Source organism: Astyanax mexicanus, chromosome 6 (genome assembly GCF_023375975.1).
Source record: "Astyanax mexicanus isolate ESR-SI-001 chromosome 6, AstMex3_surface, whole genome shotgun sequence".
Taxonomy (NCBI): domain Eukaryota; kingdom Metazoa; phylum Chordata; class Actinopteri; order Characiformes; family Acestrorhamphidae; genus Astyanax; species Astyanax mexicanus.
Genome location: NC_064413.1, coordinates 22,074,112 through 22,096,787, shown reverse-complemented (window position 1 = coordinate 22,096,787; position 22,676 = coordinate 22,074,112). Strand labels below are relative to the sequence as shown.

General features: G+C 37.7%; 1 protein-coding gene across 3 annotated transcripts in view; it reads right to left on the bottom strand.

The window, feature by feature from the left end:
* tsnare1 (T-SNARE Domain Containing 1) overlaps positions 1-22,676 on the bottom strand; it is a 283,761-nt gene that overhangs the window by 133,505 nt on the left and 127,580 nt on the right. For all 3 annotated transcript variants that reach the window (XM_049480129.1, XM_049480130.1, XM_022673881.2), the window contains 2 exons: positions 21,679-21,735; positions 9,177-9,335 (listed from right to left, as the gene is read on the bottom strand). In XM_049480129.1, coding sequence (XP_049336086.1) covers positions 9,177-9,335; positions 21,679-21,735 — 216 coding nt within the window. The remainder of the gene's footprint in view (positions 1-9,176; positions 9,336-21,678; positions 21,736-22,676) is intronic.

Sequence of the window (22,676 nt, the reverse complement as noted above, 5' to 3'; positions counted from 1 at the left end):
AGACAATATAGCTCTGCAGAGACTGACAGATTAACTGCTGATGCACACTCCGCTCCACTGCTCTCTCTCTCCTCCTGCCTGAATGTTATGCAAATAGGAATTTCGCCAGACGAAATCAGATTGTTGAAATGTGGCACGATAAGACTATATGAACGTTGCGTGGGAGGGAAGAACTAGAGACGCTACAAGAGGGAAAACGGGCAGAGGGTGTTATTTTTCATGCATATATAACCCATGCTGAACCTACAACATCAAAACTTTCAAAATGTGGATACAGGATCAATATATAAACTTTCTCTAATTTTGCTATTTATAGGTATATGTTCTAGTAAAATTATCATTGTTGTTTTATTCTATAAACTACATACATTTCTCCCAAATTTCAATCATTTAGAGCATTAACCTGCAAAAAATAAGAAATGGCTGAAAAAAACAAAAAAGATGCAGAGCTTTCAGACCTCAAATAATGCAAAGCAGACAAGTTATTCATATTCATAAAGTTTTAAGAGTTCAGAAATCAATATTTGGTGGAAAAACCCTGGTTTTTAATCACAGTTTTTAATGCCACTTGGCATGTTCTCCTCCACCAGTCTTACACACTGCTTTTTGATAACTTTATGCCTTTACTCCTGGTGCAAAAATTCAAGCAGTTCAGCTTGAATTTGATGGCTTGTGATCATCCATCTTCCTTTTGATTATTCTTTTTATGATTTTTTAATATTGTAAATTTAATATTAAATACTATATTAAATCTATACAGGAACACGTGTGGAATTATTTTGTAAACAAAAAGGGTTAAACAAAAGATAAAATTTATACTTTAGATTCTTATCTTTGGAGACATATCTCTTCAGATCTCTTCTACACACTCTTGGTGTTTTAATCTCAGTGTCTTTATGAGGTAGAATCACCTGGAATAGTATTCTCAGCATCTTGAAGGAGTTCCTGGAGGTGCTGAACAATAGGTGCTGCTTTACCTTTACGCTATGAAGCTCCAGTTCATCCCAAATCACCTCAATCCCATCTCAGTGGATTAGGTTCAGGTCAGGGGATTGTGGAGATCAAACAATAATTCAATATGTGTCCCTTCCAATTGTTTGTATGTCTTTGTTATTAATCTACAATGTAGAAAATCAATTAAATAAAGAAATGAAGAAAAACACTTTATGGCAAGTTGTGTGCAAACCACTCCACTGGGCACAAATACATTCAAACTGAGATCTTTGAGTTAAACCAACTTATAATAACTGAGTTTAGTCTGTTGACATTAACAGCTTCTTTTCTATTGGCTTCTGTCATAATCTATTTGCATACTGGGTGTGTCCAACAGTTTCTGACTAACACTCACCATCAGTGTGTAGTGATTCCCCCTGGGCTGCCTTACAAATAAAAATCAAGTTCCCCTTTAGTTGTAATACCTTGATGTTTTAATTTATGCTAACTCAAGTTTTCATTCCCCATTACTTAAAAAAATGGAGCAAAAAAGTTAAGGAAACTCAACTTATCTGGTCTTTTAGTCTAAGAAAAATAAAAAATTAAATCAACATCCCCTTTAGTTGTAACCTCTTTTAAGAAAATTCTGACGACACATCTGTTTATAACTGCGCTTTTCACACTGTGTAACTTATTGTTCTGATTGTGATTTTTGTTCTTAATTTTTTATTTACTTGAATATTATTTTAATTATAATGTCTTGTATTCACTTTTCTTTTTTTATTTTCTTTTAACATTGTTCTGAAACTATTTTTTTTAATTACAATAATTCTTTTACATGTTTTTAATTGTTTAACTTATCTTTGTTTTAATCATTTTTAAATCATATTTAATCTATGCTTTATTCTTAATTTATTCTTTTATTTCCATTTTTATTGTTACATGGGTACCACTTTAAAAAATGACTACATTTATAAAGGGTTTATAAATGGTTTACAATTAGTTTATTAATAGTTACTAATTAGGTTGTAAATGCCTTACAAATCATTAATAATCAGTTATAACACATACGTAGAAAGGGCAACAATGACCTGTTGTTTGCCAAATAATGAACCCACAGCCATCTATATTGTTGCCCTTTCTATTAAGGCATTTACAACCTAATTAGTAACCATTAATAAACTAATTGTAAACCATTTATAAACCCTTTATAAAGGTAGTCTTATTTTAAAGTGGTACCGTTACATGTATTTGTAATTTGACGGTAACACTTTCTATGAATGTCCTCTTTATTAGACACTACATATTCATAACATATTATAATGCATTCATAAGGCATTATAAAGATGGCTATAAATATTCACAAAAATACATAACCCATTATAGCCATGTTTATTAAGCATTATGACCTGTGATCATAATACCTATAAGCTCTGCTCATCATATATATATATGTTAAAATAGTATATAGTATATCTCTATCATTAATAATCTAGACTTGCAAAAAAAGTCTTGCACTTTACCTAGAGCGCACGGAGACTTGTTATAATACATTATAATTGACTATAACTAATATTATGTTCAAGACAAGCATAATTTAGGAGTGGTTAAAAATATGTTTTTAGGATTACTGGGGGTGTGTTTATAAGTTGGAAGCTTTTTTAGTTATGATACACACTGGACACTGGAGTTTCTTGGTATTGGTATGTATAATAACATGTTATAAACACAGCTATTAATGCATTATAATCACAGTTCACGATGCATAATAAAAATGGCTATGATGAATTATACATTTTTTATAAATATGTATAGCCATGTTTATTATGCCTTTTGAATGTATTTTAACGTGTTATGTGTATGTTTATAGACTCTTATAGAGATGACATTCATAGAAAGTGTTACCGAAAGATGATATATATATATATAAAACTGGCCTTGTCTTGTCTTTAGTTACAATAACTTGATGTTACTTAGTAACGTGTTACTCTAATCTGACCCTTTTTTTCAATAACGAGTAAATCTAACATGTTACTATTTCCAATCCAGTAATCAGATTAAAGTTATTTTAAGGATTGAGAAGCTTCTGTTAATGAGGTACAACCATTGGTTTACTCACCCCACTCCACTGTTTCACACTTAACATGTGATTACAAAATAAAACTAGGCCAAAATAACAAAAATACACATAATGCCAGCCTAGACCATACACACAGTTTTGTTTTATAAAACCACTCCTTGCTGCCCTGCTGAGAACAACAGCTTCAATGTTAAGATTTAAAGTGTTTAAATATATCAGGTCAAGAAACACTTTCTTTGTTTTAATTTTTTTATAAAAACAAGTATTTATGTGAAGTGAAATCAAGAAAGACCATATTTTATTTTATTATCAATTACTTATGTTAAATTCATTCAAGAATTTTTTTTTTCAGGAAATAGTTTAATTTTAAATGTCTAGAGATACATTGCTGCTGTTAAAAATGCATTTTTCAATAAAGGGAGTATTGGCAGAACTGGTTATAATGTTTATGTTAAGGCGGCGGGAGGTGGTGTCTGCAGCTGCTGAAAGTAACTAATAAAGTAAATTAGTTACTTTTAAAATCACGTAATCCATAAAGTAACTAAGTTACTTTTTAAAGGAGTAATCAGTAATCAGTAATCGGATTACTTTTTCAAAGTAACTATACCATCACTGCCCATTACTTAACCTTTTTAAGGCAACCGGTTTCCTCAATTTTTTTAAGTAAATTTAACTTGTCTGGTCTTACAGTGTAACTGCACTCAGACCATAGTGAGACGCCAATTACCTCGCGCTAAGCTTAGTGTGAAATGTAGCAAACTAGGAAAAAGGCTTAATAGCTTAAAGTTTCCAGTGGGAACTGTGTTTGTTTGATTTTTTGTTTTTTTGTCTCCTTTTTGAAGCGGAAAGCCTGAGAGCCATTGGATCTCTGCCTAAAATGAAGACAACATTCGATGACCTTTTAGAGGCAATGCTTTCTTTGAGCAGAATGCTGGACGCAGCGCAATAATACAAGAATGGAAATGGACAGAAATGAAAACGTCCTCTCTCTCAACAACAACAACAAAAAAAAAAACTCCCTGGAGAACTGAAGAGAGAACAGCGGGCGGAGTCGCAAAAGCCTTTCTGTTTAAGAGAGCGAGGGTTTTCCACTGCTGACGACATAATCTGTGCCAAAAGGTCACTGTTGCTCCCTGAATAGGCGCTCGCTAATTTCCGTGGGGGAAGAGTATCAAGAAGCAGCCTTAACCATGTTGCACAATGTTCCCAGAACAGCCTCAGTTTGTCTATGTTTGGATATGTGCAGAATAATATAACAGATGCTTGAGCATAGTCGTTTTTATTAAACTTTTGTTTAAATTCAACCCACTGATTCTCTGCAAATTTCTATTAATTATGTACAGGGGTGGGCAATGAAACTGTAACACCTGTCATTTTAGTGTGGGATGTTTCATGGCTAAATTGGATCAGCCTGGAGGCCAATCTTCATTAATTGCACATTGCACCAATAAGAGCAGAGTGTGAAGGTTCAATTAGCAGGGTAAGAGCACAGTTTTACTCAAAATACTGCAAAGCTTACACACTGATTTTGGGATAACTTTATGCCTTTACTCCTGGTGCAAAGATTCAAGTAGTTCAGCTTGGTTTGATGGCTTGTGATCATTTATCTTCTTCTTGATTATATTCCAGAGGTTTTCAATTTGGTAAAATCAAGGAAAAACATCATCCTTTTTAAGTGGTCTCTTATTTTTTTTACAGAGCTCTATATGTAAGTGTCTACGGTTGGATTTTCCATCCAAACATGCACCTTGTATACTCAGCTTAATAACTCAGGAATCTCTTTAAACATCAACACAAAACATATATGGTTAGAAAGTGCAGAACTTACTCTTTCTAAAATCAGCAAATTTCATCCCAGTGCTGTAAAGCGTTTGCAAGAAATCCATTGAAAAAATGGACTCCTAAAAACTAAGATCCCTTTAAAGTTCCTGTAACGCCAGACAGATAGGAGTGACGCTTGCCGAGTAAAAGGTAAAGACTGGTTTAAAGAGTCGTAAACAGGATAAAACAGCCAGATAACAGGTTGAATAACACTCACACTGAAAACAGAAGACGTAGTAGTGAAAACAGTCCGAGATCCGAAGCCAGAAAGACAGTCCGATAATGCAATAAATCAGATAAGGGCAAAGACAAAAGGCAAAATCGTAATACAGAAAAAAGGGTCATAACAAAAGGGCAGACAGAAAAAGGTTTGGAAAAACGCTCAGTACGCAACATGAGTCGACAATACCTCGCAAAGGACAGACGCTGACTGAACTCTATATATACAAAACCTAAAATTACTATGAACCGGAACTTCCTAGAACACAGGTGACTCAGAACGGGGGAGAGTCACGCGATTGGGCGAAGGTAAGCAGCTGACGGTGACGTCATCGCTACTGGGTTTTTGGGAAGTGGAGTTCGGGAGTGTGGAACAAGAGCATTATGGCATGACAGTACCTTTTTTATTCTTTCATTATAACTCTATAACTTATTTGCTCAAAACAAATAATCAGTTGTATTTACATTCACTTTTGGGTCTCTAAATAAATTGCATGATGTCATCATTGCATCATTGCTTATATAATAATAAAAAAAATATGTGCAAGTTGCTTTACCCAACCAATATTGTGTTATTTACTTCTAGTGCTTCAAACTTATTTATATGATGTTTCAAACCAAATAATATCATTAAATAACTCAAAATAGTGTCCACAGAAAAAGTGTGAAACTACCTGCTGTACTCAAACTAAAGCTAGGTATGGTGCGCACACTACTTTATATAGTTTTTATTTTACTTGCACATTTTTACTAAGTACTTATTTTGCACTTTTTGCACATTTTACCTTATCAAGACTAAACTGTTTACATTTTTGTTTACAAGTTTTCAATGTGTGTCCTAAATAAAAGTGTTTTTCTCCTCATCATTTTGTGAACCAACTCTTTATTATAATATTTGTTGTTATTATAAGGAGCTAAAAAAAAATCTAGTATAGTAAATCAGTTTTGTTATTTGTTGGAATATTGGCCATATTGTTGCTGATCAAAATACTGAAAGGTATAGGCTGCTCTGAGTGTCAGGTTTTTAGTATCTACATGTATCCTAGAGGTGTGATTATCAAGAAAAATATTCATGTATTTTGTCAAAGTAATAAACCATGTAATGAACTGTCATCAATATTCTTATGTTTAAACTCATAAACATTCTAGTCTAACCATTTTTGAAAAGATATCTTAGGTGTGAATATATTTAAAGTCTATACAATTAAAAAACAAGTAAAAAAAATAATAATAAAAAAAAATAAAACAGGCGCTTGGTAAAATTTGGACCAAAACATGATCAGTTCCAGGTAAATATAACAATTCTGCCTCCTTTTACATTATAAATGATTATATTTTTAAACAGTCGTATGTCTTCTGGAGTAAAAGAGATCAGGGCATGTGTCTGTCTGATAGAATTACTGTGTTATAAGACCTGAAAAAGGAACTGACAAAAACGAAGAAAAACACATATCAAAACAGCCTAGAGTTCAAAAGGTTAAATTAAATATATGAAAAAAATATATAAAAAATTCAAGAAATTGCTGTTGGAGGGTTAAAATTAGCCTCTTTTTCACTCAAATGCTCTTAAATATTTTTTTAATAATGGCAGGTTTAGTGTTTATTGTATAATTATAATGATAGTTCTCTGACAATTTAATATTAAAACAAACCAAATCAGGACTTAGGATCGAATCGAATGATTTGGGAAATCAGTGGTGATACCCAGCCCTAGTGAATGCAAAAACATACATAAACAGAAAGACTACAGTCAAATATTACAAAAATACAAAGTGCTCAGTATATATGCTATATGCTCAGTAGGGCAAAAAAAAAAAAAAAGTGGACAAGGAATGTTGACTGTGCACTTTAATACATATAATGTTACGCAATCTCTGTGCTACAGTCTAGTCCCAAAGCATGTTAAAAGCAGTGTGCAGAACACTGGTCAGGCTAATTCACTTCATCCAACAGACTTTCTCCAGCATGTACTGGAATGGCTCAGCTTTCATGCCAAGTCAACCACGATGCAGACTTCACACTTCACACTCAGACGGAAAGCTAAACTAAATGTTTCTATGTCTATGTGGTACAGCTTCTGGAAATGGACCGAACCTGACTGACATTCCCTACAGACAGTAATCACTCTGGTGTTGCTCTTTAAATGTTCCACCCTTTCCTCTCTCTTTCAGCGAGAGTGTTACAGAGGTAATTTACACATGATGAAATGTGAAGAAATAAGGCATGAGCTCGCTAGCAAATAAAAAACAAAGCATTAAAAGGAGGATATTCTACATTTCACCTGATTTCACAGGTTCCCCACAGAGCACCTTAAAAGCTGCTGTGGAGACACACAGACTTCAGGCTTTGTACTTAACCTTTTCAGCTTTTAAGGTGGAATAGAACTAAGAATTTAGGTGTAGTTTTATGTGAACCTTATGTTTGCAATCAATTTCTGCACAACATTAGCAGAAATGCATGAAACTCTTAAAGAACTTAAACATCTACAACAGGCTTAGTGTTTAAGCCCTCTTAAATGAGATTTCTGGAGTAAAATGGACTTTTGTTGTAGTAAACCATGACAAAAAGTACTTACCTTTGATGAATTGCACACCTCCACCCTCCCACAGCTGTCCAAACATCCTGTAACGTGAGCTTCAGCTCTGTGCGCCGCTATATTTGTATTAATTTTGTTATAGACATGTATATACATAGACTCTGCATAGCCTGCCTCCTGGCACCAGCTGCTACGCTATGCGGAGTATATGTACATATTATTTCTAGGTTATTTTCAGTACAGTAATGGCAGCGCTCTGAGCTGAAGCTAGCGTTATGGGGTGTAAACAGAGGTTTTTAATAAGCTTCTTGTGCACTTTTTTGCACTATAAGGTTATTTAAAATCTTAAAATGTTCACAAAAATATGCCAGTGTGCCTTATAATCCGGTGCACATCATGTATGAATTCTTCCTGTCACCAGTAGAGCAGTAAAGCCACTCCACTGAAATACAGAGTTTTAAGGATGAGTTTTCAGTTAATTTCTCCAGCACTAAGGCTTGGTGCAGCAGCATTAGCATAATCCACTAACCGCAGTGCAAGCTCTTTCACTGTTCAGAGGTGAGTATCTCAGACTGTAGTTTGTGTGTTTGCCGTGTTAAAACAAGCTAACTCATAGCACCCTGGGTTACCTAAACACTCAGGGAGCCTTAGTCTAGTGCTATCGGGCAACATTTATGTCCCGCTAGTATGCTGCTGCACCCAGCCTTAGTGCTGGAGAAACTTTACTAAAAATTCACACTTTGTCAAAATCCTGGAAATTTAAGCTTACTGTAAATAAATGGAAGTGCTTTACTCACCCAAATAAACAGTTTTTAGTAGAGAAATCTGTGTAGATTAACATCCAGCACTTGTTTGACTTTATATGTACGCCTTATGTATGAAATAAACCAGAAAATAGGCGTTCATTGAAAGTGCACCTTATAATCTGGTGCGCCTTATAGTCAGAAAAATACGGTAACCATACTGTGAGCACACTTGGAGGTGAATTTGGTTTAATTATGCATTAATTTGGAGGGGTTAACAGGCATTATAATCGCATGGAAGACCTTTCCTAAACCCTAAATTGCTGTAGTAAAAAATTGGCCGAACCAATCTTCAGCTGGTTGACCTTATTCCCTTCTTGGACCAGAGTGTGTAATGCTGATTATTTCACTGGGTGTCAATGACGTTAAATGACATCACTGTGTAAAATTTTGGATACAAACAGAAGTGCATTGGTTTGACTCGACTGGACATTTACTATTTATGGACATCCACTAAAAGTACCACTGAAAGTTGAGTAGTATGATCATAATGCACATGTTTTTTCTTTATATATATTTTTGTCCACATTGTGTATACAATTATTTGCTTTAGTTGTTTTTGATGTGTATTTCCAAATATGATGTGTGACTGTTGTTTGTTATGTATATTATACAGTATTTGTTGGACCTCAGGAAGAAAGGCTTATATGGTCATAGCAGCAAACTGGGATCCAAATAAAATAATAAATATATAAAACAATACCTAATTGAAACCAAAAGTAAATATAAAATTATGAATTATGAATAGGTCATGTATGTAGTGTATATTACTGTATTCACACACCTCTATCTGTAGCAGAGCTTCTTCTCTCTGGCGCAGAACCTCCACATCCTCCTCACTGATCTCAGACAGGAATGCCTGCTGTCCTTCTCCCTCCACGACCTCTGCTGTTCCAAACAGCACTCCTTCCTCACACAGCTCAGTGAAGGGGGTCTGCGGGCTCTACACACACACACACACACACCAGACAAACACCATACAAACACCAGACAAAGACCACAAAAACCGCAGCCAGACAAATACCACAAACACAATACAGACACAATACAGACACCAGACAAACACGGGACAAACACCAGACAAACAGCACAGATGGACACCAAACACCAGGCAAACACCACAGACAAACACCAGACAAACATCATGCACATACAACAAACAAACACAGCGGACAAACACCACAAACATCAGACAATCACCACAGACAAACACAGCAAAAACGCAGACAGACAACAGACAAATACCACAAACACAATACAGACACCAGACAAACACCCCAGACAAAAAACATGGGACAAACACCAGACAAACAGCACAGATCAACACCAAACACCACAGACAAACACCACAGACAAACACCAGACAAACATCATGCACATATAACAAACAAACACAGCGGACAAACACCACAAACATTGGACAATCGCCACAGACAAATACCGCAAAAACAGCAGACAGACAACAGACAAATACCACAAACACAATACAGACACCAGACAAACACCCCAGACAAACATGGGACACCAGACAAACAGCACAGATCAACACCAAACACCATCATGGACATACAACAAACAAACACAGCAGACAAACACCACAGACAATTGCAAGACAAACATCATAGACATACAACAAACAAACACAACAGACAAACACCACGGACAAACACCACAGACACACACCAGACAATCACCACAGACACACACCAAACAAACACCACAGACAAATATCACAGACAAACACCAGACAAACACACACACACAGAAAGGAAAACAGAAAATCAGATATTACTGAGTAACAGTGTGAATTAAGCATCTTTGAGCCGTTCCAACATAAATCATCAACATTTACAGTATCAGAGCGCATCAGATCAATAACTTCTGGAAGTCCAAGAAAGCAGAGGCGCTGGCGGATGAAGCAACACAATGACTTCCTGCCGTGTAAAACACATTTATAAGATACTTTCCTGCAAATAGATTTCTTTAGTTAGACTTTGTTTGGCAGAACTTAGAAGCAGATTGAAGATGCGGATATGTGGGAGTTGGTCACCGAGACAGCGGCACATTGATCTGCTATTGTTTTTCTTTTTCTTTTTTTCTAATTGCATATGTATGACATAGCGGAGCCCGAGGCGTGTTATTGTTTTCGCTGTCCACCGGGTGACTCATTGCATTCCAGAGTTCCGTCCATCTCTAAATTAGCACAGCTAATAGGCTAGAGCTCACTTCAGCACCATGACACTGTGAAGAGCTACATCTCCTCAGGGCTCCTCCAAGTTCTGCCCACTCTTTAAAAAAAAAAGGACACTGTCTGATCATCCTCTCTTCTTTACATCTCTACATACTTACCATGAACTGATAGCAGCCTATCTACAGACTGACACGAGCTGCTCTCAGAGATTCATCCACCCACCAGTTCTACCTAGCTTGGCTGAATGCGTACAGTTTATATTACGTAAAACATTTTTATATCTGAAATATCTGGATACGGTATGTCTGCAAAGTTTATAATACAGTGATTAGGGCTGTAAATTAATAGATTAAAAGATATTACACAGTTATTCAAAGGCATGAAAATGTCAGCTGTGGTGAAAGTTCAACTGTAAGTCCAATACAACAACATACCAAAAGACAAAAGTCATCAAGTGATCAGTTTTCCTGGTGTAATTTAGTTGGCGCCACCTCGAGCCTGTATTTGGTTGGGCTTTTGGTGAACAAGCACAGATCTCTATTCCGCCACACATTCTAGGTAATGTTTGTGGTGGTTTGGGCCACTTCCTGCCTCATGTTCGTCATGGCTAATATCATCCTGACGGTGGAAAACAAGAACCTTGCCTTTAATATAAATAAACAGACCTGTTTAAACAGTTTACAGTGATTTCAGCCTGCAGCATTATCGGCATAAATAGTGCTGATTGATTGGGCAGAGTGGAAGTGGATCATACCATTCGCACAGCAAGTTTTGCCTAAGTAAATGAAACTGTAATTCCTAAAAATAATTGGTAACACTTTGCTTGGATGGTCCATTTGATGGCCTTGTTGACGCTCAACTGACATTCAACTTACATTCAACTGAATGACTTGTAAATGCAACTTAACCCTATGTTGAATGTAAATGATTCAAAATAGAACCTAACCCTATACATAACCCTAATGTTAACCATTAGTCAACCCTAAAATCTCACCCTACTCCTTACTCTAACCTTAACCCTAACCTAAACTTTGGGTCTAACCCTAAACCCAATCCTAAAATGTTAAGATTGGAGTTTGGGTTAGAGTTGGATGTAGGGTTACATTTGATAGAGAATCATTTACTTTCACCTTTTAGTTCAATTGCATTTAAAAGATATGCAGTTGAATGTTAGTTGAATGTCAGTTGAGCATCAATAAGGCCATCAAATGGACCATCCAAGTAAAGTGTTACCAATAAAGTCAAACGAGAGCTGGATGTTAATTTACACAGATTTCTCTCCTGAAAACTGGGTGATTAAAGTGCTTTTGTTTATTTACAGTATTTTGCCCAAGGGTAAGCTCTAGCTGCGGTTAGCAAGCGCTTAGCCAGCCCCGGTTACCAATGCTAGCCAGCTGTGGTTAGAGCAAGTAAATGCCGCCTGATAGTTGTAGACTAAGAAACTGAAAGTTTTTCAGTAAGCCAGGGCACTATCAGCTAGTGGTTTATCCCACATAGCTTGTTTTAACTCGGTAAATGTGCAGACTACAGTCTGCTGATCTAATGCTGCTCCAGCCTTAGAGCTGGAGAAACTTCACTGAAGTTTCTTTATAATGCTGTACTTCAGCGGAGTGGATTTACTGCTCTTTTTAAGTGCAATATGGTAAATCCTTAATATAAAGCTCCTTTTTAAAACTCAAGCATGCTTTTCATTAGCAACAAATACACAATTAATGAAACAAAACAACAACAAAAAACAAAAACAGCCACACAACACAGTTCCTCAGCAAGCAAAGGGAAAAAACTCCCCCAGATCAAGGTGTAAAGTCATTTTACTGGACCAGATTGAGCTGTTGAGTAAGTGGAGAAAAAAATTCGCTCAGCCCCCGAGGCCTCGGAGCAACTACCGTCCCTCTACAGTCACTCTGGCAGCTGGAATGGAAGAGCTCCAAGCTGCGATGAGGAGATATCACCAGCCCACCAAATAATATCCCGGCCGCAATCTAGATTTACTCCAGCGGGAGTGAGCCTTTAAAACACCCAGTCCACAATGCAGAGTTCCTACAGCACCAAGCCATGGCAACTGCAAGTTTCCAGCTGCAAGTTTGGTGGCACTAGGACGTTCTCACAGCTGCGATGTTGCAAACTTTACAGTCCTGCCATGCAGAAACAAAACAGAACAAAAACTAAGCAAAAAAAAACAGGCTGATGTACAGCAGGAGCTGGTGGAGTGTGTTACAGATTTAGATCCAGTCGCAGCATGAGGGTCACGATTTAGTGCTCCACAGAGAATCCCCGGCACGTGTAGCTTATAGAAATGTGTGAAGATTGATAAACATTATGTAGAACTAGTGCTGGGCTGTGTGACCAAAAATGCATTTCACAGTATTTTGCAAGATTCTACGGAGCCCCTAAAGGGACGTGGTGCATATATTTTTTTTAATGTAAAAAGCAGTGAGCACCACATACTAAGTGGTGAGCACCAAATACTAAGTGGCGAGCACCACTTAGTATATTCACTTGTCTGTACCTCACTTCAGACCGCTAAATTGTGCACATGCTTCTCCATCCAGTTATCAAAATCATATTTATTTAGCTGCCATTTGTGATCTAATGTAGTCTACTTTTGCAAAGATCTAGCCAACTAACCTAATGCTAGCTAAGTTAGCTTGGCTTTATGGCTTGGGTGAAAGTAGCCGCTGTGTTTGGTGTGTGTGTGCATGCGTGTGTGCGTGCATGTGTGTGTGCAGTGTTGTGCCAGTTCACAGCTTTTCTGAACTAGTTCAAGTTCAGTTCATACATGCTCAAAGTGAACAGTTCATCTTCAAAGTTCACAATTTTAATTCTGAACTAGTTCAAAGTTCAGTTCATTTTACTTTTTTCGTGAGATTTTCAAATAAATACTTTTTTTCACACTACAAGCTATAAATCACTATACGTTCTTTAAATCTGCTCTTTGTTGACATTTGCTCTTGATACTGCAATTGTGGGTTTCTTACCAGGTGATGAAACTTTCAGCAGTACAGACAATGTAGACCAGTTCTATACTTAGTGCAATGAAATTTACCAGAATTTAATTTAAAAAATAATATATAATATGAAATATGTTTTTTTTTTTTTTTTCAATTGCAGCGCTTTCTCTCACTCTCATCATTGGTCTGTCACTCACTCTCTCTCTCTCTCTCTCGCTCCTCCAGCCTTCTGCGCTGTCAAAACCATGCCTGTCTGATGATACATGATTTAAGCGGCACCAGCAAGAATACAGGAGGAAGGAATTTTCAAATTCCAACGTTCATTTACAGTGATGTCTGCTGTTCATGACACATAATGTGAACTAATTCACGTTCAAGTTCTATATTAAAAATGTGTTGCGTTCAGTTCAACGTTCACGAAAAAATGAGCATGTTCCATGAACTTGTTCACGTACAACACTGTGTGTGTGTGTGTGTGTCTGTGTGTGCCTAAAAGCTTATTCGGTGCAAATCTAATTAGAGTTAGCTGGCTATCGTTAGCTCTGGGCTTAAAGCTACCTTAGGCAGGGTGACGTCCGTATTTCCAGGGACATGTCCGTATTTTACTTCCTGTCCCGGGCGTCCCAGGTTTTTTTCAAAAATTGAGGAAATGTCCTGGTTTTTAAAGTACCTTCTTTGGACTATTAAATTTACAGGCACTAGGGCACTGCGCACGGTGCTGCGTGTGACATAATCCCTGAGTCGCGTCAGTGAGAGCAGCCCTGTTCTTAATCAGAATGTAGACAGTGTGAATTAGTCGCTATATTTAGCGACTTTTCAGCCCCTTTAGCGACTTTTTTGGTAAAAAAAAAAAAAAGACTACCGACAAATCTAGCGAGTTTTTGTGGTGTTATTGTGTTATTGGAGACTTTTGGCGACTCTGAGATAAACACACGCTCTCTTCAGCCGCGCTGCAGCGGCTGCTGCCGTGAGCTCCGCCCACAACACTCAGTGCAGTCTCTCAGTCAGAGCTTACACACCGCTCCACCAACACCGTGCCCACAGCCGCAGCTGACTGACCCCGCCCCGTATTTACAGATCAGGATGTAAATATAACTGTCTTCAGTGTGACACGAACAAAATATAGAATTGAACTCACACAGTCTCAGTCAGTCACTCACCTCATTCACCACGTAGCCTGTCACTCACCTCCTCCACAGTGTCTGCCTCTTTGTAAAAAGCGAAATATCTATTGAGCCATTGAACAATTTGTCTATGATAGCTTTAAAAATAAAGAAAACTTAAAAAAATAATAAAATAAAACAAACAAAAATCCTAAAAAAAACGTAAATTAACACTTCTGGCTAACTGCTGCTCTTATAATAACATTTAAGAACACGGCAAAAAAACTCATTAATGTACTTCACGTAAAAATGAAGTTACTGTAAAAAAGTGATGGCCTATTCTGCCTAAAGCTGTTCATTTCATATTTAGGATGTTTTTACACACTTTTTCACTCATATAGCCTTAATCCTTTACAGCTTCAAAAACATGTATTATGCAAATTAGGTGTTGACGTCATTTAGCGACTCCACCCAGCGAGATTAAATAAGAGATATAAGCTGATAAAGGGCCAGAAGGTGATTTATTAATAAAATAAAAATTATCAATGAGATTTCCTTTGTGCAGCTAGTGAGGACCAACCAGCTCTATCGCATAGTGTGCAGTGGTGAGTATTGTGAGGGTCACCAGTAATAAATCTCAGAGCATAAAGTAGTGGGAATTCTCTGCCCTTGGGTCCGGGCAGAGACTCTAAGAATCTAAGCCCTAGTAGTAGTAGTACATTCGCATTTGATTGGTGGATCACCGCCTGCCAGATTAAGAGTGCAGTAAAAAAGAAAATGAAAGAAGAAATGTTCATCATCTCATGGATCAGGTCCAACGCTCAAATCAAAGCCGACAAAACACTGCACACAAAAATCCACTCCACACACCTACTGTAGGTTTAACAAAGGAGCTTCATTTCCATTGAGAAATGCAGAATGAGTCTGGAGAACCTCGGGGTTTGTGAGCTGGTAGGAAATGCGGGTGTGTTTTGGAGGAACGCGCCTGGCGCTATCCTCAAACAACCCGAGACCCTTTTCCCTGCGGAAACATTTCTGTACAAATTGGAGTCGGTTTGATGATACGCTCCGAGATTGCCTGCGCTGATATCGGATCGCTTTCCGCTTTGATCTCCAAGAAATGAGACTCAGGTGGAGCTCGGCAATCAAACTGTGCTGAAATGGTATTTGCGACGTCGGCGCCGCTTTGTTTGCTTGCTTGCTTCGGTTGTGATATTTGTGTTTGTCTTTTAATACGACTGCATATTCCTGCTTGACGGCTGGCGAGGCTGTCGGGAGGCTTGTGAGAGGAAGTGACAGCGGAGACGCTGAGGGAGACGAGGGAGGAGGAAGCTACAGGTGACACAGCTGCACATGAAAGCGTCGAGAAGAGTCGAGACGCTACGCGGGGTGTAGTGTGGAGTGAACAAGGGGGGAGGGGTGCGCGGTTTGAAGCACAGCCGAGTCTACTGGAGGCTGTATCTGTGAACTGCCATGTCTACATCGGAGGTGTGTGATATGACAGTCAATTCTGATGTGCAGCTTTCTGAGTGACATCCAAGTAGGGGATTTCTTTATGTGTGTGTATATAAGTGTGTGTGAGTCTGATATGCTATGACAGTGCATGATATCAGAGAAAAGATGTCATATTTGAAGGGATACGACCTTAAACGTGTACATCACTTTTCGAGTACTTCCAAAACACGCTCAACTCATTCAGCTTTGATGCGGAAATTTACGATAAATGTTCCAAACAAGCCGAAAAACCCCTAAATGTCTTATTTAGGCTAATCTCAAGCCCTGAATCACTAAAAAGCCACAGTTTAGTTTCAAACCAGCTCAAATTCTGACTGTCAGTCATGTGTCTCTCACACCAAAGCAGGAAGGAAGCAGAGCTCCATCTCTTAACTGGCAAAGCTGAGCTGGGAACCTGCCGCCTGACTATACGCTGACGAATCAATCATATTCAACCCAGGCACACACACACACACACACACACACACACACACACATGTACACTCAAACGTCCATGCCATGTCACTACAGTTTCCCTCCTCGTCTTGATACATTAAGTCACACACATGATTTAATCACGCACGCATTATCCCCCCGCAGCTCCGCGCCGCGCAGCCCTGCCGCTGCATATTCTACACTTAAGCAGTTAATAACACGCCGGCTGGGGCGTCAGTGCCGGGCTCTTATGGCGCATGCACGCAGTCAGTCACGGACTCTTTATCTCACTGTCACAGGTTCACCCAGTGTACAAAAGAACAAAGGCCAGGGAAGACGGCTTCACCGCGCGAAAAAAAAAAAAAAAAGACATCTTGGAACAGCGGAAGCATCTTAAAAACGCAGGGCAGCTGCGGTTCGTCAGTGTGTAATCCACTGTGCCAAAGCTGTAAATACGTTGCATATTCATGGCGGCTTCCTTCATTCCTTCTTTCCTTCCTTATTTATTTCATATATTTTATTTATTTATTTTTGTAAAAAAAAAATAAAAAAAAAGGGCCACCAGCACACATTATACATTTGTATGCATAGAAGAAACACAGCTATTACAAGGTGGATTCTAACACTTACTACAGTAGTGTACACAAGTAAAAATCATATAGATTTTAGCTAAGCTTCTGTTGTTTTTTTTTATTTTCTAATCTTAGCAATTAGTGTAATTCTTCTCTTCACTGCTGAAACTGAGATTTAGACCAATCAGATTAAGCTAAACTAAAGGCTGCTGTTGCCATGTGGGTCAGCCCAACCTCTTTTTCCAGTTGTCTCCAGTTTCCAGTTTTGAAGGCCAATCCATAAAAATATTCACTACCGGTCAAACGATTTCGAACCCCTATATCAGAGGTCACTAATAGGTGGACCTCGGTCCGGGTCCGGACCCAAATGTTGTCCGATGCGGACCCAAACTGATAAACTACAGAGAAGTAATACATTGTAAACATGCTTTGCGGTAAAGTAAACTCACAGACCAAATACGTGTGGTGGAAGATCACCAAACGCTCTCTTTTGCCAATTTGCCGTCTGTGCAGACACGGTAAGGAAAAAATAAATAAATAAAAACACCGCTCCTCACGCGGGATCAAACCCGTGCTGTCAGGGTTGCGGTCCCGCTGTTGAATTGGGACGTGGCCGTGAAAAAAACGCCCTTATAAGGAAATAGGGAGCACAAGAACGGGCGGAATCTAATGTCATGCCGAGCGCGACAAAGAGACAGGTGAGGAATGTATACAGAATCTGTTCAAAGAGGCATTTTTTATTATTATTATTATTATTATTATTATTATTATTATTATTATTATTATTATATATTTTTTCATATTTCAAACAACCTTACAGGAAATAGCATTGAATCATAACACAAGTTAAAAATCGGTCCGGACCTTGGCCTGTCGAAATTTTCTCTAACTGGACCATACTGAATTCTAATTAAATACCCCTGCCCTATATATATTTACACTTATTGTTTTAATAGTAACAGGGTTCGATGTGTTTCTTGTTTTTTATAGATATTATGATAAAAGTGTTAATGTGTTATGTGTTGTATAAATGCCGAAGTAGAGAGTGCAGTGACACAATCTGTTCCTGTACTGTTTTACTACATTGTAGTAAAAAAAAAAAAAAAGTTGACTAAACTCAAAAATTTTGTTGTAACCGATTACCTAATAAATTGTAAGTTCATGTAACATAATTTTTAAGTACCATGAACTCAACGAATACATATACACATACATTTAAAATTAATATTTTCCTGAACTTGTATTTAGTCTTCTTTCTGGTTTCATTGAACTATATTTTAAAATACACATAGAAAAGTAGATGAAAGAAAATAGTAAATAATTAAAAGTACTGAGAGCACAGCGAGAACACAGAGTTACTGCAGCTCAGTAAATGATGCTTGTTCTACAGCCAAAAACACAGATACCAAGTATTTAATTATAATAGGTGATCTACAAGTTTACCTAAGATCGCCCTGGGAGGAATCACTACACACTGATGCGGTGTGTAGTGTTAGTCAGAAACTGTTGGACACACCCAGTATGCAAATAGATTGTGACAGAAGCCAATGGAAAAGAAGCTGTTAATGGCAACAGACTAAACTCAGTTATTATAAGTTGATTCAACTCAAAGATCTCAGTTTGAATGTTTATATGTGCCCACGAATGTTCAACTAACTCAAAATAGTTGAGTATTGAGTAAACCTCTGATCAAGAAACCAAATCTTGATCCTACTGTACTGTCTAACTATAGATCTATTTCAAACTTACCCTTTATTTCTAAGATTTTAGAAAAAGCTGTAGCCCAACAACTTTGCTCTTACCTGCAAAGAAACCAAATCTATGAGAAATTTCAATCTGGATTTAGGCCTCATCATAGCACTGAGACAGCTTTAGTTAGAATAACAAACAATCTACTTATAGCCGCCGACCAAGGCTGTGTTTCCCTACTCGTACTTCTCGATCTGAGCGCAGCCTTTGATACAATAGATCATACTATCCTTTTAGAAAGACTAGAGAACATGGTCGGTGTAACCGGAACTGCCTTAGCATGGTTTAAATCGTACTTAACCGATCGCTATCAGTTTGTGAGGTTAAATGATATGTCTTCCAGTTATACCAAGGTAAGATATGGAATTCCACAAGGCTCTATATTAGGACCGTTATTATTTACATTATATATGCTCCCACTGGGAAAAGTTATTAGAAAACATGATGTGAATTTTCATTGTTATGCGGATGACACACAGCTCTTCATATCAGCCAAACCTGATGACAGAGTGAGATTAAAGAAAATCAAGGATTGTGTAGAAGATGTAAAATCATGGATGTCGCACAACTTCCTCCTATTAAATAGTGATAAAACAGAAGTTCTCCTATTAGGCCCCAAAGCTGCTAGAAATAAATTATCAGACTTAATGCTAAATCTGGCTGACTTCTCAGCCACCCCGGGTTCAGCAGCTAAAAACCTTGGAGTTATCATAGATTCAGATCTAGCATTCGATAAACACATATCTAATGTTACTAGAACAGCTTTTCTACACCTCCGTAACATCGCCAAGCTAAGAAATGCCCTATCACTGCATGACGCAGAAAAATTAGTCCATGCCTTCATTACCTCAAGGCTAGATTATTGTAATGCGCTACTGTCTGGATGTTCCGGCAGTAACTTAAATAAACTTCAGCTAGTTCAAAATGCTGCAGCCAGAGTCCTTACTAAAACGAGAAAATTTGACGATATTAGTCCAGTACTATCAGCACTGCACTGGCTTCCAGTCAAATTCCGCATAGACTATAAAATTCTCCTGTTAACGTATAAAGCCCTACACGGGCTCGCTCCTGAGTATTTACAAGACCTCATCTCCCGTTATGAACCACCGCGATTACTTCGATCACAGGGTGCTGGTTTATTAGTAGTTCCTAAAATTCAGAGGAGCTCTGCAGGAGGAAGAGCTTTCTCTTATAAAGCGCCTCAACTCTGGAATAATCTCCCCAAATATGTTCGGGACTCAGACACAGTCTCAATCTTTAAGTCTAGACTGAAAACTTACTTGTTTAGTTTAGCTTTTGGTAATTAATGTTTTTCCCCTTAGATAAGGCTGCAGATTCAGGGGTTCATGGACAGAGGAAATTGTGGTAAACTGAGATGCTGGTGCTGTTGTTCTCCCACTGCACACGGTCACTCAGGTTTGTGGACGGTGGAGTGGGTGGATGCCAGTGTTTCAGGGAGCCTCTATGTCTATGTTACCTTCTGGCTCTCTGCCTTTAGTTAGGCTGTTTTATTCAGTTCTGCCGGAGTCATTAGCCACACTCTGATAATGTTTTATATTCTCTGTTTTACATGAATCCAGTCAAAACTAATTCCATCTCTCTGCCTTCCTCCGAGTTACTGACTGCCCACCTGTCTGACCCGATACCGAGGGATGTTGGACCCTCAGGCTCTCATGTCCTCTGTCTGGCCAGACTGGAAGTTTCTGAAGTCAGCTCTTCTCCATCCACCACCACAGATCAGCTGCTCATCATCCATCTTACTCTATAAGCCATTAGTGGAGCTGCTATACACCTGAATATATAAAACCTATGTGGATGTATGAAAGACTTTTTAAAATTAATTTAAAAGCCATTTGACCAGTGGTAGGATGGTCCCCCCTTTAATGTGAGTCTTGGTCCTCCCAAGGTTTCTTCCTCCTCATGCAGCTCTGAGGGAGTTTTTACTTGCCTCCGCGCTCACTGGGGGTTCTGTATTCTGTATTTTCTATGTTTAATGTTTTGCCTGATTCTTTGTCCTGTAATCATGTTTCTGTAAAGCTGCTTTGTGCCAACACCTGTTGTAAAAAGCGCTATACAAATAAATTTGATTTGATTTGATTTGATATTGTTAAGAAATATCCAATTTTATGTAAAACAGACTTAATTTATTTGAGTTCAAACAACTTCTGGGTTTACAGTGTACATACCAATGCTTTGTCAATTGACATTTTTTAAAAAAGATTTCCAAAGCCCAGTTTAATTCCATTGCTTCTTACTAGCTGCAAGCCGTTGAACAACGATTTGAACAAAATATTTCTTTTTTACAAAAATAAAGTGAAAAAAAATGAATGTGTTCTAAACTTTTGTCCGAAATAATTAGAAGTGGTTCAACAAGTCTATTTACAAGCCTATTTTTTTTTGCTTCAGAATGGAACACGCTGATTTTCCCTTCATCAGGGCTCAGCTTATAGTCTAGCACCCTACTTACTTCATCAGGTTTCCTGAGATGCAAAGTTTGCGGCTCTTTCAAACCTGCTACTTTGGTTCAGACCAAACAGAGAAGTCCGAAAGTCTGAGCCAAACAAGGTAGGTGTGAAAGCACTTCATTACAATCCTGTTATTTTTCATACTATAAGGTGCACTGGATAATAAAGTGCACCATATTATAGGGTGCACTATTAATAAATGTTTATTTTCTTGTCTATTTTCATACATAAGGTGCACCGGATTATAGGGCGCCTCATAGTGTGAAAAATACAGTATCTCCTTTTCTGCAGTGTGTAAACTCTGGTGTTCTATTATATTCACTCACCTGTTTTCTGTCATGTTGTGCTGGTGGAAGCAAGGCCCTCGAACGGTCTGCAATTTTCTGATGTAAAAAAAAAACAAGATAGGAAGATACTGTACCCTGGAAAAACTTCAAATGTACTGATACATCTACTGATACAATTTGTTTGTACTGAAAGAAATGTAAGCTTGTGTACTAAAAAACACGATAAACAGATTGTCTCAATATTATATGGATACCTAGCAATATACAGATATATAGCATTATATCTTCTTTCTACATGATGAAGTCTACATAATTGTACCAGTGAAGAAGGATGGGTGGAGGATATAGATATTAAATATCTGTACTGTATGGTAGGGGTGTGACGAGATCTCGTGGCACGAGATTAAAACGTGACCATATTTCTTGTGAAGCTTAAACAGTTTAGTGTGGACTTTTTGAGAGGGATCTGGCAACCCAGTAGCGATAGCAGCAAGTGTGGTGGCTGAGCAGTAAGAGAAAAATTCGGCATGCATTTGCATAGAAGATGCTTCTGCTACTTTTAAGTTGTCTGGCTGCATTTTGGCTCCAGTGGAAACAATAAACAATAAAAGAGTGACCAACAAGACACAAACCATATATAAATACTGTAAGTAAATCCAAAACGTGACTGTTTCATAGGCAGCTGTACTAATCTCTTAGCTCTGTACTGTATTTAAAAAATGTTCTAGGAGAACAAAACATAAACCCTAAGCTTAATATGACTGGTTGTGGTTTGCACTTATTGTTTGCACTTTATAAGACCTGGAAATGTTTTATTTTTATTTTTTATTCTTATTCTTATTTCTATTTCTTATAGAATCAATGTGTGAGAGAAACCAGTCTGTTTAATTTTGCGTTATAAGATTTTGTCAAATAAAACTCTACTTTTATTTTTCATTTTTGACATTTTCTTAAAAATTATATTTTTAAATCTCATCTCGTCTCGTCTCGTTGTCGTGAACCCAGTATCGTGTCTCGTCTCGTCTCGTGATATTAGT